General features: G+C 42.6%; 1 protein-coding gene across 2 annotated transcripts; it reads right to left on the bottom strand.

Moving 5' to 3' along the window:
- Window positions 1-64: 64 nt before the first annotated feature.
- BCL7B (BAF chromatin remodeling complex subunit BCL7B) lies at window positions 65-10,584 on the bottom strand. 2 transcript variants are annotated; one of them, XM_072138070.1, is made up of 6 exons: window positions 10,426-10,584; window positions 7,155-7,230; window positions 5,550-5,628; window positions 3,872-4,024; window positions 2,354-2,433; window positions 65-856 (listed from the first exon to the last, which is right to left on the bottom strand). In XM_072138070.1, exons 1-6 carry the CDS (start codon window positions 10,515-10,517, stop codon window positions 767-769), a joined length of 570 nt encoding a protein of 189 aa, XP_071994171.1. In that variant the 5' UTR covers window positions 10,518-10,584; the 3' UTR covers window positions 65-766. The 2 variants fall into 2 exon arrangements, with proteins under 2 accessions (XP_071994171.1, XP_071994172.1); XM_072138071.1 differs by lacking the exon at window positions 10,426-10,584 and adding an exon at window positions 9,997-10,163.
- Window positions 10,585-16,380: the final 5,796 nt, after the last annotated feature.

The raw sequence follows: 16,380 nt of genomic DNA, 5'->3' as shown, positions 1-16,380 counted from the left end.
CGAACGCTATAACTTGTGGTTATTTTTTTCTTTGATGTTCAAAGAAATCCTAGAGACCACCTGAAACAGTTCGGTTCATTTATTAAAAATATCTTTGTTGTAATGAAACACATCCAACATCCATTGTCCTCAATACTAGAAAAGAACATGGAATATAAACAGCATAATATAGTTCTCTTTAGGATTCTATAAGGAATGGAGCGGTGGAATCTTAGAATTCTGCATTATAAATTGAATAATTTAGAAGTGCTTTATGTGAAAAACCTTTTTTTTCAGCTTCATGTCAGTTTAGTGCTTCAGGATGATCCCCTGGGTAAGTTCTTCAGTACATGGCAGGGAATGGTGCTCTAGCCTTGTGCTTTATTATTATCATTTTTTATGTATCAAATCTAGAAAAAGGTCTAAAGGCAGTAGAATCACCTCTAAATGATACAGTAATGTAACTATATGCTATGTGGATTTCATATAAGCCATGATGTGTACATTTAATAATGCCAGCTGACAAAAAGCAGGGACATGGCACAATAAGCGGTGGCGTGGTAATAATCCAGGCATTAGGGCTGTGTGGTACCTCTGATGAATGTGAGTAACAAAGTAGAAGATCACTCATTCACTTTGTGTTCTGGACTAGACCTCTATAAGGCAGGTTGTCATTCCCTCCCTTTAAAAGGCAATTGCACAACTTCCAGCCTCCAGTGCAAACATTGTCATCTAAGGCTTCCGAATGCTGTCACAGCACAAGGTTTCAATGGATTTGTATTTGGCACTAGCTTTTCAATGCAGTGGGGGGACGGGAAGGCACATCAGGGCACGCTCTCTTCAACGGTGGTGCTCCAGACTCATCCGGATCTTCTGCCTGTGGTATGAAGAACACATTTCAAAACGTATCTTGCAAATGTATTATAAGCAAGTGTTGTGAAAGCAATGCTATTTTGGCGTTTTTTTTGTTCATGTCCCATTCTATTATTACACTAGTATTAATAAGAAAGCTGGCGCAGTCTATAGCAGTGTTGTAACTAGGAGAGGCTGGGCCCCATATAAGATTTCTGAATGGGGCCCCCTTAAAAAAAAAATATATAGATATTTGTATACTCATATATACACACACACACACACACACACACACACACACACACACATTTACTGGATATACTCAAGTATAAGCCGAGGTACCTAATTTTACCACAAAAAACTGAAAACCTATTGCCTCGAGAATAGGCCTAAGGTGCAAAAAAATGCATGGTCTCAGTCTTCCCCAGTATATAGCCTGCCAGCCCCCAGCCGGGCACATAAAAATAGTAAACTCTGTACTCATCTTTCCGACACTGCCCAGCAGGTCCACTACTTAATCCAGTCCTTCTGACGGCGCACAGGCTGTCTGCTGCTTGCCAACATCATAGTCTGTGCCCCGCTAGCGAGCACGGACCTGGCCACTGCAACCATCAGGTTAACTGCCATGACTGTTGCAAGCAATGACCAAAGCAGTTAGCTGCAGGTGTCTGCTGTATAATATAGCAGATACCTGACCTGTATGGGGAGAGAACAGCCTGAGCTTTGTCCATATACAACTAACCTCTTTATGACGTATATTTACAATGGACAGTCCTTAAAGGAAACCTACCACTTCTGAAGGTAGGTATGAGATGCAAACACCGGGCACCAGCTCAGGGTGAGCTGGTGCCGGTGCTTAGTCTCGTTAGTGTTAAAACCGCGGTATCGCGGTTTTAAGACTTTTTAAACTTTCTAGCAGAAACTGCTTCGGCGCTGCGTGCGCATGATCGTGCGCGCGTCTACATTGGAAATGCCGCAGGCGTTGCGCGCGCACGGTCGCGCGCAGCGCCGAAGCAGTTTCTACTATAAAGTTTAAAAAGTGTTAAAACCGCGATACCGCGGTTTTAACACTAACGAGACTAAGCACCGGCACCAGCTCACCCTGAGCTGGTGCCCGGTGTTTGCATCTCATACCTACCTTCAGAAGTGGTAGGTTTCCTTTAAGCGGTTAACGGTTTAATAGTCACTTTATTTTGCAGGCAGATATTAATCAAAAGCCTAGTGTACACCCCTGCATTTTTATGGCCAATATTTGAACCATAAGGAACCTTTGAAAGCAATTGCTATTGTTTAAGCAATCACTATTTTCCATTGTTCATGAACCCCCACCAATGTAAGAACGTCTGGCATTTCTCTATGCCACATAGCAAGGACCTGCAGTTGTAGGGTCAGAGAAAGTAGATCAAAGTAATAAATCTGGAAGATGCTCATGTAAAAAAAGGACGACTGGGTGGATACATGACACAACTGAGACTTGACCCAAAAATAACCCATCCATGTAAAATGATGAAGCTAGTAGTACCTGAGCAGCAGATAAAGCAGGTTCCTCCTTAGTAAGAGTAGGGGGTTCATCCGCTACCTCTGAAGCAGGTCCAGATGGATCTGAAAGATATAAATACAGCATCTACCAAACAATTACAATGAATGCTTATCCAATGCGAATGTTGGATAATAAAGAAGGAAGGAAAGTATTCAATCTGAACTACGGTGTTCAACTTAAAGGGGTATTCCAATTTATGCAAACAAAGGTTACTGCTTGTGTATTAAGATGTTGTACAATTTTCCAAAATACTTTCCTCAGTTTTCTATATCTGTTCTTACTGTTGTTCTATAGAAAGCTTCATTGTTTACTTCCTATGGATGGATATCAATCCATGGTCACATTATAGGACCACGGATCGCTCTTTCTACTATGATTTGTAAAGCACTACGGAATTTAATGGCACTATATAAATAAAGATTATTATTACTTCCTATAGATAGAGTGATCTGTGGTCCTATGATGTCAGCTGTGTTATGCATGATGTGACCATGGATTGATATCCATCCACAGGAAGTGAACAATGAAGCTTCCTATAGAATGACAGTAAGAAAAGATATAGAAAACTGAGGAATTGATATAGAAAGTATTTTGGAAAAATATATGTCAATTCCTCAGTTTTCTAGATCGTCATTGTCTACTTCCTGTGGATGGATATCAGTCCATGGTCACATCATAACACAGCTGACATCATAGGACCACAGACCACTCCTTCTATCCACAGAAAGTAAACAGTTAGGCTTCCATTAGAGGGAGAGCAAGCAGAGATCTAGACAACAGTGATGATTTAATTCAGAAAGTATATTGGAATATTGTATATAAAATTGTAAAACTTTTCATTAGACTAACAAAATTTATTTGAAGAACCTGGACAGTAAGTGATTTACCCAATAATTAACATATTTTAACACTCCTGTTTCATCTCAACAAAAAGGAATGCGACCGCTGCAGCCACTCACTGGCTAAAATGATTACCCATTACACCCGGGGATTAATTAAGGGAGGTCACTATCCCTAATTTTGAGAGGTCGTTGCAGGACCTGAAGTGCAGAGAGGTGGCCAGCCCGAAGAATCAGTAATACTGCTGTCATACATCAATGGGAACTGACAAACCTAACAATCTAAAAGTGAGAAGTTTTCCAGGGCGGTATATCTACAGAAAGACAAACATGGCGCTAGAGAATATGTCTGGCTGGAGAGCAGAGGTCTCAGACTTTATGAAGTTTGGAAAGATCATATACAAATAGAACAGCATTACGTATATGCATATTTATTAGATAGTTTACATGTAACAGCAAATATAATCTACTTTGGCTTTACTGTGCTGAGCAGCTGAGAGATTACACATACTACAAGGAAATCATTTATGATGACAAAATGTGGAAAAAAGGACCATACAATAAACTAATGATACAGACAGTATGATGGGTGACGGTATAGTTATGCGATTCAGATGCTGCTGCTGTTTCCAGGCCAGGGGTCTAAGTCATGTATCCTTACCATCCAGACTCTCCTGTCCCAATGTTGGGGGCTGGGAGTCAGTTGTGTGCAATGGACTCGGGGACTCGCTATGTGTGGGGCTTGGGCTGGAGGTGCTGCTTTCCACCTTTGGTTGGTATACATCAGACAAGGAGCTTTGGTTACTGGTTTCATCTGTAGGGATATAAACAACTCCATGAACAGAATGTTTTCTCAATTAAAATTCCAGCAGATTAATCTAATAACATTTCATGCATCACTGTACAGCTGAATGATATATACATGCAGTCTGCATGCACCAATATTGGGTGTAAGTCAACATCAATAATGTAAAGTTGGTTACACAGCTTTGATACCATTTCAAACAGCTATCCCCCTTAACTACAAAGTGTGGGATTGCTGAAAAACAAATTAGAAAAAGAAGCCTGTAGCAGGGACGCGATGTCCGGTGGATCGGGTTGTTAATTAATCACGCCTCCTGCGTGTCGTCACCTCCCTCTCCAGCATGGGAGAAATAGATGGTGAGAGGCTCGAACAATTAACAATTAACCTAAAGCGCTGAATATCGCGGCCCCATGCTTCGGGCTGCTTTTTCTAAGGCTACATTCACACGAACGTATGGGGAGCGTATATACAGCCAGCGTATATACGTCCCCCATACACTTGTATGGGCTCACGGCCCTGTATGGGAGCGGTACGGTGCAGCACCGTAATGCTCCATAGCCCGTAGAAAGATAGGACATGTCCTATCTTTCTACGTAATAAGGCGCCATGCGCTGTATATGCCTATGGAGAGGGGCGGGGGAGAGCTGCGCTCATCCCCTGCTCCTCTCCGCAGCGCCGATGTATGCCTGCCGTACTACAGTACGGCAGGCATTCATCGTGTGAATGTAGCCTAACTTTTTTCAGCCATCCCGACGCGTCAAGCTTGAAGAAGACCAGCACCAGGATTGAAACGAAGAGGGCGATAGAGGAGTATGTTTAGTTTCATTTTACTTTATTTTAGTTGTAGATTTCCTTTGATAGCATTCAACTGCTTACCTTTTTCTACTTTTTATTATTGAGGCCACAATTCCTGTAAAAATAACTTTTATTCATCTTCCTGCCTTCTGAGGGTAAAGCCAAGGAAGCCGGCCCTACGAGACTGGCTTAGGAGGGAGAGTGGCCAGGAGGCGGGGCAGCTTGACTGTATACCAGAGCTGGCCGCCTCCCTGACTTTACCTTCAGAAGGTAAGAGAATAAATAAAAGCTATTTTTACAGGAACGGTAAGGGCAGCAAAGGAACGCTGTTAAAGTAATTTAAGGTACCATGGCAGGTTTCTGGGCGAGATATGTGGAGACAGGTTCCCTTTAAGCCGCAAAACTCATATCAGGTCAGTGTTTGCAGCTCAGGCAGCTTTTTCTCCTGTCACCGGTGTGCACATGGGCTACATTCAACAGACCATGGCCACGTGCATTCCACAGTAGTAGCCTAAATCACGTCTTTCAAAAGTGATAAAGCTTCTAGGATTACAGGGGGCGCTAGCGAGTAACAGAAGGGATACTCAAGTCTTACACCCAATGGCTACTTTTGCCTATTGAACTGAATGGACACTTCATTTTTCCATTTTCCCCAGTGACTTATCTGCAGGAGTAATTACTATACATGCCAAATAAAATCTTCATTTGTATGTGTGGTCACAGTGTCAGTCAATCTCACCTTGAAATTCTAGCAGAAGCGAAGAGTTGGCATTGGCAGAAGAATTTCCCCGGGCAGCATTTCCTTTCACCTTCTCCTTCTGAGAAGTAATACAGACATACTTGGTTACATTTAATGATATATATGAGGATACACACCTACAGTGACTAAAAATGTTGGAGTGAACACCCAAAAACTGCATAAGAAAGTGACCCGTATGCCTAATATACAGTAACACTGAAATCTGGTCTGAATTAGGAAGTAGTCTTCTCAGACCGGAGACATCATGGGGAGGTTACACCGTGTGTAAAGGCTCATGTTAGGAAGTTGACAAAGTTGGATGGTCCAAATACACCCCCCAAAAACAAATATCATCTATATGATGATGCAATATGCCTGTAATGTTCTCAAAGTATGAACTTTTGTAAAGGGTCTATAGTATGTCCACAGAGAGCATGTTATTCCAAATGTGTACCCTGTATATAGATATTCCTGCCCCCCTTAGTACATATAAGTGTACATTCACACAGCGGTATGCCCACCTGGCGGGGCACACACAGGAAGAGATAGAGCATGCTCCATCTTTTCCCAGTGTACGGCGCCACACGTGTGGCACCATACCGCCACAGGGCCTCCATTGCCATCTAACGGGACGTGTATGCATCCCCACAGATGGGCATGTGAAAGTGACCTTAGAAGTGCAAAGGAAGAGAGGCACATATTTCCTTGCCATGCAGCCTCCTCTCTGCTATTATGAGAGACCATTATGACTGTTAGATTTCTCTTTCTCTATGCTATTATCTATGTTACCAATGATGCATCAGGAAAGAATCAACTGTTCAGCTACAGAATGACTATACCATCTCTGCCTGCTGGGAGGACTGTGTCTTCTCACTATATCCTACTTTTAAATGCAAGACAAAAATGGTATGTAGTCAGAATGCTCCATTACTACTCTATCAAAATAAAGAAATGATCCAGCACTCACCAAGGTATGAGAAAAAATTATTTAATCCAGCATTATTTGATATCCAGAAAATATGTCACAGCAAAAACACCAGTACAATAACCAACACATTTTTAATCATGGTTGGTTTGAAAGTGGCGAAATATTCTTCCAAATACCAGTACACACCTTGCTGTGAGCAATTGTACGCGCTGGTTCGTAAATCGCTAGAAATGCATTGGTTCTCGTACTGGTGTTTTCGTTGTGACATGTTTTCTGGATATCAAATAAAGCTGGAATAAATTATTTTCTCTCAGACGGCCCCCGGACCCAAGAGGTCATTCCGTGCCTACTCCAGGTCCTGGTGATCAGTTAACTAATTAACTAATTATTTTTATTATCTTTTTACAGCATTATTACTGTATGGCAGAACCTCCTTCAGCAGTAGTGTTGTGATGTTTTGTGCTCCCCTTTGTAGAGAGTCTGTGGTGTACTTTATCACCAGGAAATGAGAGACAGAGGCCTCTGGTCACATAAATCCATGTTTTATCAGTTCTCAATGAGATAACATGACTTGAGCGACACAGAATTTCCAGACAGGAAGCAATAACATAAAAAGGGAATACTCACTGGGGAGAAAAGCCCCCAGTATAATAATGTATATATATATTTATACGCACGTCTCTTCCATCAATAACAGGGACCCATTTAAATATCCGCAGGGATGTGTCACCAACAGTCACCCATTTCTTCTCCCTGAAACATGAACATGTGATTATGGATGATGCCAGTCCCGTCCTGAAGAACTCTATGAAAATAAACTTAGCCACATTACCCTCTGACTATGACCCTCATATACAACATGGGACAAATCACTTCTTCCATTAGATTGGTGGCAGCAGAGTTTGTACATCTTACTACCAGTATGGTGGACTTGGATCCGTGGGAATGTAATAGTCACACCATGGTGCCAACTCTGTATTTTTGAGGTGTTTATTTTTTAATAAAGTTTTTATACCCCCCAGTATATAGTAGCCAGCAGTCGCCTGCTCCGTTTTAGGTCAGCTGCTGCTGACAAGAAAGTTTGCCGCCGCACACAATACAATTGCAGCCGTGGCGGACGTGGGAGCCTGTGACGTCGCACGGATCTGCTGCTGCCGGACGTAACATGGAGAAGACCTGCGAGGGTGCAGAAAAGTTTTGAATTCCTTTTTTTTTTAGATTTTCTTTAACTATTTAGAGAAGAGCATGAAGCAAGATCTTGCAGGGACCTGATACACTCTGCAATGGAAGCCACATTGATAGCCCAGATTGTTTTTAGAAAATGCCTCTAACCGCTCCTAACCACGCCCCATCCCCGCCCCCTCAGGAATACATTGGACTGGTTGGTGAGCAGTCCAACGTTTACATTGTACTCCGCTGCAGTGTTAGATAGATATCAATCTAACACTGCATCGTTTGTAAGCTTTAGTAAGCAGCTCCTAGTGCCCGATTTATGGGTGACAGGTCCTCTTTAACCCCTTAAGGACCAGGCCCTTTTTCGTTTTTGCGTCTTTATTTTTCACTCCCCACCTTCAAAAATCTATAGCTTTTTTTTCTTTATGTAAAGAGCTGTGTGACGGCTTATTTTCTGCGTAACAAATTGCATTTCATAGTGACAGTATTCAATATTCTATGCCGTATACTGGGAAAGGAAAGGGGGAAAAAAAAAAATTCTAAATGAAGTGAAAATTATGAAAAAACACATTTGCGCCGTTTTCTTGTGGGCTTGGTTTTTATAGCTTTCACTGTGCGCCCCAAATGACATGTCTACTTCATTCATTGGGTCAATACGATCATGGGGATACCAAATTTGTATAGGTTTTATAATGTTTTCATACATTTACAAAAATTAAAGCCTCCTGTATTCTGGCGCTAATTACTTTTTCATACATTGGTGTACAGAGCTGTGGGTGGTGTCATTTTTAGCGAGACGTTTGATGACATTTTCAATGCTTCTATTTTAAGGACTGTACAACCTTTTGATCACTTTGTATTGAATTTTTTATACTTTTCAAAATGGCAAAAAATGCCATTTGCCACTTCGGGCGCTATTTTCCGTTACGAGTTTAAACGCACTGAAAACCCGTTAGGCATTGTCGGACGCAGTGATACCTAATGCGTTTATGATTTTTACTGTTTATTTATAGTTATATGACTTCTAGGGAAAAGGGGGTGATTTGAATTTTTGTGTTTTTTTAATATAATTTTTTTTTTACTTTTTTTATTTTTTACTATTTTTCAGACTCCCTAGGGTACTTTAACCCTAGGTTGCACATTGTAATAGATAGCCTAAAACATGATAGCCTCGGATCTTTGTGTGACCCGAGGCTGTCATGGCAACAGATCGCCGCTCCCCGATGACGTTAGGGGGAGCAACGATCGGAGCCAAGATGGCGGCGCCCACCGGCTCTTTAATGCCGCCAGCAGCTTTGCCAGCGGCGATCAAAGGCTTAACACCCACGATCCGTGCTAGCACCGATCGTGGGTGTTAGCGACGGGCGTTTGCTTAATTGTGAAGCAAACGCTCGGTGAGTATGAAGAGGGCTCAGCCCCCCCTAGGGTTCAAGTTCATATTTACCTTCCTTTCCCTAGAAAACAAATACACAAATATAAACATGTTAGGTTGTACAGTACCAAAAATGGTAGAAATGAAAACATCATCTTGTGTTACAAATAATGACCCTTACACAGGTCTGCGAGTTATTGTCGTCAGAAGTGGTCGAAACAAAGATTTAAAAAAAAAAAAAAAATCTATCAACCCCTATATAAATTTGGTATCTTTATGTCGCAACATCCCAAAAAAAGAGAGTCAAAGCCATTAAAAACTAAACACATGGCAAAATGGTGCAAATGCTTTTTTTGTCACTTTCCCTGCATTTGGAATTTTTTTCCAGCTTGCGCGCCATGGAATATAAGATACCTCCAATAGGAAGTATGATTTTTTAATGCAGAAAATAAGCCCTTATACAACTCCGTACATGGAAAAAGAAAAAAAAGCCTGGGATTTAAGGCGAGTCACCTGGCAGGACAGGTCACCTGGAGACAGGAAACTTATAGGGCAGTGGTGGCAAACCTATGGCACGGGTGCCAGAGGTGGCACTCAGAGCCCTTTCTATGGGCACCTTTGCCATCAACCCAGCGCACAAAATGGCAGAAAGGACGCACAGCCTCTTGCAGTCCCAGGCAGCCCAGAACCCTAGAAGGAAGCTATAATGATAATTCAAAATTCCTCTCCTTCTATCTACTGTATAGGGGTCCTCAGGTGCCAATACAATTTAAACCTGTGACAGAGCAGGGAATCAGAAGTTACTGCTTAAATTGTCACATTGCAAAAAAAATATGTGGGTTTTGGTTGTAGTTTGGGCACTCAGTGTCTAAAAGGTTTGCCATCACTGTTATAGGGGATCCAGTGACTGACAAGGTATACACTCTATATAGGATCTGTGTGACATCACTAGTAATAGGAGCCTCACACTGCACATGATCGCCATGATTAAAAAAAAAATAATAACATGACGTCATAGACATGTAAATAATATCGAGGCCACACTGTCCCTTCGTCTGCATCTCTGGCCCATTTCCACGGCAACCACACGCAGCGGATCCCTGTGACAGGATGGCGCTTTTCTCAGCGATCTGTTCATCCAATCACGGAATCTCTAAGTCCTCCAACCACAGCCCTGCTACCGGGACACGCCCCCCGCTAGTTACAGGACGGATGGTGACAGCTCAGCTACGGAGTGGCGGCATCCAATTGGCTGATAGATACGTCACTCAATCGCACCACCAATCAGCGGAACCTCCTTGGCAAGTTATTTGCCGGCTCCAGGGTCCCTGTAAAAGAGCGAGTACCTCACCCACCTAGTAGAAGTGTGGCGCGCACTTTACTGACTCTGAACTAGCGCTCACCATCTGCGGACCTTCTCGATGGCCGCCATCACTTTCTTGATGTCATCTTTGGCCCGGCTTCGGGTCTCGGCTCTCACTGAACGGCCTGACATTTTTCCTATCGACGCCGCGGCGTGACGCCTGCAGGGGGCGTGGCCTTATCGCATTCCGCTGCTGACGTCACGCGAGCCGTGTGGTTATTATGTGGCGCGTCAGGATGATAACTGGGCGGGAACTTTATCTTAGTCACAAACTTGTGGAAAGACAGAAGTGAGCGGGAAAGTGTGACGGACACCGTGTGGGGTCTCAATTTGCTCAGGCTGACTATGTGGCCTCTGCACGAGACTTTTTGTGTGTTTTTTTTCAGGGGGATTCTGTACTTTCCATCAGCAACATTTAGTGGTGAAATACTTTTCTTCCATTTTTACTTTTCTTTGCTGCCCCCCTTCTAACAGCCAGAACTTTTTTATTTTTCAGTTTGCAGTCATAGTATCACAGTATACAAGGTGGGAAAAAATGCAAGTCCAACCTTTAAGAATTAAATAAATGTTTTGTCCCCATAACCCGTGATATTTTTCCTCTCCAGAAAGTCATCCAGGCCTCTCTTGAACATGTACATAGAGTCCGCCATAACAACCTCCTGCGGCAGAGAGTTCCACTGCTCTTACAGTAAGGCCGTCGCCACACAGGGCGCTTTGTCTGCGCTTGCAAACGCAAACAAAGTCGCGCCCACCGGGGCGGGCCTCGGCCCGATCGCATCGGCGTTTCTATGGAAACGCCTGCGATCGGGAGCGAGCCGCCGGTGTTTCACGTTAAATTAACGCAAAACACCGGCGACTCGTTCCGCGACTTTGTCTGCGTTTGCAAGCGAAGACAAAGCGCACTGTGTGGCGCCGGCCTAAAGAACCATTGTGATTATAATACTTACCTCAGCTTCTGCAAAACACTATAGTATAGTACCCACCTCAGCTTCTGCAGAACATCATAGTACCCACCTCAGCTGCTGCAAACATAATATACATCTCAGCTGCTGCAAACATCATAATATACATCTCAGCTGCTGCAGAACATCATAATACACACCTCAGCTGCTACAAAACCTCATAATACACGCCTCAGCTGCTTCAAAACATCATAATACACACCTCAGCTGCTGCAGAACATCATAATACACACCTCAGCTGTTGCTACAAAACCTCATAATACACGCCTCAGCTGCTTCAAAACATTATAGTACCCACTTCAGCTGCAAACATCATAATATACACCTCAGCTGCTGCTGCAAACATCATTCTATACACCTCAGCTGCTGCAGAACATGATAGTACCCACTTCAGCTGCTGCAAACATCATAATATACACCTCAGCTGCTGCAGAACATTACTGTATAGCAGTGATTTTCAACCTTTTTTGAGCCGCGGCACACTTTTTATACTTAAAAAATCCTGGGGCACACCACCAACCAAAATAGCACAAAATGACACTAAAACAATCATATTATACATATAGTTAATAATTTAGATTCTAAATTTATTTTACTCACTCATTGTGAAACCTGGGCCTGCTTCGATAAACACAAAAGGGATATCCTGGCAGGAATGGTGGAAAGACACACACAAAGCTATTCCTCAACAGTTCTCAGTTTCTCCCTGTTTTTAGTATATGGTGCTGATTATTATGTGGCTCATATACTGCAATATAAAGGGGTACAATGAGAAGTACTATGGCCATGAGGCCAGAGTACAAGTGTCAGCTCATATACTCCGCATATGAGCTGGTACTTGTAGTACTCCAGCCTCATGACTATAGTATTTCTCATTGTTATATGCAGTATACTGCTGGAGTACTAAAAGTACCAGCTCATATGCTGAGTATTCTGCCAACAGTTCATATACTCAGGCAAAAGCTCATATAGTCAGCATTATTGGTGGGCATTACCTTGGCGATAGGCAAATGTGAGAGTCTCTCCACTCTCAGGATGATGCGCCGGCCCCGGTGACGTCATTTTGTTGCGCGAGCTTCAAAGCTTGCGCATGTGTTATTGTACACGTCTCCTACATTGTAAGAAGCCGTGACTGCGCATCGCTGCGCATTGCTGGGAAACAAAATACAGGGGGCACCATAGTTTGGGGAACTTTCCCCGCGGCACACCTGACCATGTGTCGCGGCACACTAGTGTGCCACGGCACACTGGTTGAAAATCACTGCTGTATAGTACCCACTTCAGCTGCTGCTGCAGAACATCATAATACACACCTCAGCTGTTGCTACAAAACCTCATAATACACGCCTCAGCTGCTTCAAAACATTATAGTACCCACTTCAGCTGCAAACATCATAATATACACCTCAGCTGCTGCTGCAAACATCATAATATACACCTCAGCTGCTGCAGAACATGATAGTACCCACTTCAGCTGCTGCTACAAACATCATAATACACACCTCAGCTGTTTCAGATCATCATAATACACACCTCAGCTGCTACAAAACCTCATAATACACACCTCAGCTGCTGCAGAACATCATAATACTCACCTTAGCTGCTGAAAAACCTCATAATAATAGGCCTCAGCTGCTGTAGATCATCATAATACACACCTTAGCTGCAATAAAACCTCATAATACAAACCTCAACTGTTGCAAAATATCATACTCCTCAGATGCTGCAAAGCCTCATAGTACACATATCATCTGCTGCAGAACCTCATTATGTACACCTTGCATACTGCAAAACCTCATAATGCATACCTAAGGTAAAGCCCTTGAGTACCGGTTTGAAAAACAATATAAGCACATGGGGGAGGAGTTGCTTTTAACCCCTTAAGGACGCAGCCTGTTTGCAGGTTAAGGCTCGCAACTTTTTTTGGAAATTTGACCAGTGTCTCTTCCTGTGGTAATAACTTTTCAACGCTTTAAGATATCTCTGTGATTTTGAGATTGTTTTCTCGTGAGACATTGTAGTTTATGTTAGTAGTGTCATTTCGGTGATCCGTTCCTTTTTTGGGGGGTAAAAATTCAAAAATTTAGGAAAAATTTGAAAAAAATGACTATTTTCAAAGTTTCAAATGTTATAATTTTTAGACAAAAAGTGATACCACAAATTTTTTTTGATAGAAACCTTTTGCCATTGGTCTTCTTTTTATATCCATAATTTGTTTTACGTTTCCATTATTTTTATGGATGTGAGAAGGTTTGAAGTTTTAGTAGCAACTTCTCAGATTTTCTTGAAATTTGAAAAATGCGAACTTTTTGGTGATCAATTCAGTTTGGAAGTGCCCTATAAAGGCTTATGTACTATATACCCCCACAAGTAACACCATTTTATGAACCTAACATCTCAACCTATTCAAATCAGCATTTAGGAAGTCTGTTAACCCTTTAATTATTTTTCCGGAAGCATATGAAAATGGAGTGGAAATTTTGAAATTTCAATTTTTGATTTCAATCTTTCCAATTTAGCCCTAAAACGGACACATTCAGAAGGAATTTGAGGTAAATATATATTCCTAATTTCTTGCCCTGCTTCTTCCGAGTACGGCAATACCAGACATGTGGATGTCAGCTGCTGTTTCCCCGCACATCGATGTCCAGAACAGAGTTAGCGATACTGGGAATTTGGAAAGCCAATTTGGCTGCAAATATTTTGTGGTGCCACAGTGTAATTGAAGAGCCCCTGAAGTAAAAGTACAATAGAAAACCCCCCAAAATGTCACCATTTCGGAAACTAGACCCCTCAAAGAATTTATCGGTGGTTGTGGTGAGCATTTTAACCCCCGACACGCTGGTCAAAATTGAATGCAAAGTAAATGGTGCAGAGTAAAAATTGTGTTTTTATCTCAAAAATGTCATTTTAGTGCCTCATATACTGTGCCCAACCCATGCCACTTTAGACAAACTCCCCAAAAATCATTCTGCGGGTTGTCCCGAGTACAGCAATACCACACATGTGCCAATAATTTACAGACTGGGCGCACAGAAGGGATGAGAACGGAAGGAGTGAAATTTTGATTTTCCAGCTCCGTTTTCACATGTTTGGATTTGGAGTGCCATGTCATGTTGGCAGGGCCCGTGAGGTGCCAGTGCAATAGAAACCCCCAATAAATGATACCATTACGGAAACTAGACCCCTCAAAGAATTTATCGGTGGTTGTGGTGAGCATTTTAACCCCCGACACGCTGGTCAAAATTAAATGCAAAGCAAATGGTGCAGAGTAAAAATTGCGTTTTTATCTCAAAAATGTCATTTTAGTGCCTCATATACTGTGCCCAACCCATGCCACTTCAGACAAACACCCCAAAAATCATTCTGCGGGTTGTCCCGAGTACGGCAATACCACACATGTGCCAATAATTTACAGACTGGGCGCACAGAAGGGATGAGAACGGAAGGAGTGAAATTTTGATTTTCCAGCTCCGTTTTCACACGTTTGGATTTGGAGTGCCATGTCATGTTGGCAGGGCCCGTGAGGTGCCAGTGCAATAGAAACCCCCAATAAATGATACCATTACGGAAACTAGACCCCTCAAAGAATTTATCGGTGGTTGTGGTGAGCATTTTAACCCCCGACACGCTGGTCAAAATTGAATGCAAATTAAATGGTGCAGAGTAAAAATTGTGTTTTTATCTCAAAAAAGTCATTTTTGTGCCTCATATACTGTGCCCAACCCATGCCACTTTAGACAAACACCCCAAAAATCATTCTGGGGGTTGTCCTGAGTACGGCAATACCACACATGTGCCAATAATTTACAGGCTGGGCACACGGCAGGGGTCAGGAAGAAAGAAGCACAATTTAGGTTTTCAAGCTTCGTTTTCACTAGATTGGTAATGGGGGGTACCCCCGAGGTACCAGTACAATAGAAACTCCCAAGTAGTGAACCCATTTTGGAAAGGGCACCCCTCAAAGAATGTATGTAGGCTTGTATGATCATTTTAACCCCCAACACGCTGGTCAAAATTGAATGCAAAGTAAATGGTGCAGAGTAAAAATTGTGTTTTTATCTCAAAAAAGTCATTTTTGTGCCTCATATACTGTGCCCAACCCATGCCACTTTAGACAAACACCCCAAAAATCATTCTGGGGGTTGTCCTGAGTACGGCAATACCACACATGTGCCAATAATTTACAGGCTGGGCACACGGCAGGGGTCAGGAAGAAAGAAGCACAATTTAGGTTTTCAAGCTTCGTTTTCACTAGATTGGTAATGGGGGGTACCCCCGAGGTACCAGTACAATAGAAACTCCCAAGTAGTGAACCCATTTTGGAAAGGGCACCCCTCAAAGAATGTATGTAGGCTTGTATGATCATTTTAACCCCCAACACGCTGGTCAAAATTGAATGCAAAGTAAATGGTGCAGAGTAAAAATTGTGTTTTTATCTCAAAAAAGTCATTTTTGTGCCTCATATACTGTGCCCAACCCATGCCACTTTAGACAAACACCCCAAAAATCATTCTGGGGGTTGTCCTGAGTACGGCAATACCACACATGTGCCAATAATTTACAGGCTGGGCACACGGCTGGGGTCAGGAAGAAAGAAGCACAATTTAGGTTTTCAAGCTTCGTTTTCACTAGATTGGTAATGGGGGGGTACCCCCGAGGTACCAGTACAATAGAAACTCCCAAGTAGTGAACCCATTTTGGAAAGGGCACCCCTCAAAGAATGTATGTAGGCTTGTATGATCATTTTAACCCCCAACACGCTGGTCAAAATTGAATGCAAAGTAAATGGTGCAGAGTAAAAATTGTGTTTTTATCTCAAAAAAGTCATTTTTGTGCCTCATATACTGTGCCCAACCCATGCCACTTTAGACAAACACCCCAAAAATCATTCTGGGGGTTGTCCTGAGTACGGCAATACCACACATGTGCCAATAATTTACAGGCTGGGCACACGGCAGGGGTCAGGAAGAAAGAAGCACAATTTAGGTTTTCAAGCTTCGTTTTCACTAGATTGGTAATGGGGGGTACCC

Source organism: Engystomops pustulosus, chromosome 2, assembly GCF_040894005.1.
Source record: "Engystomops pustulosus chromosome 2, aEngPut4.maternal, whole genome shotgun sequence".
Classification (NCBI taxonomy): domain Eukaryota; kingdom Metazoa; phylum Chordata; class Amphibia; order Anura; family Leptodactylidae; genus Engystomops; species Engystomops pustulosus.
This window is presented reverse-complemented; position numbering and strand designations above follow the sequence as displayed.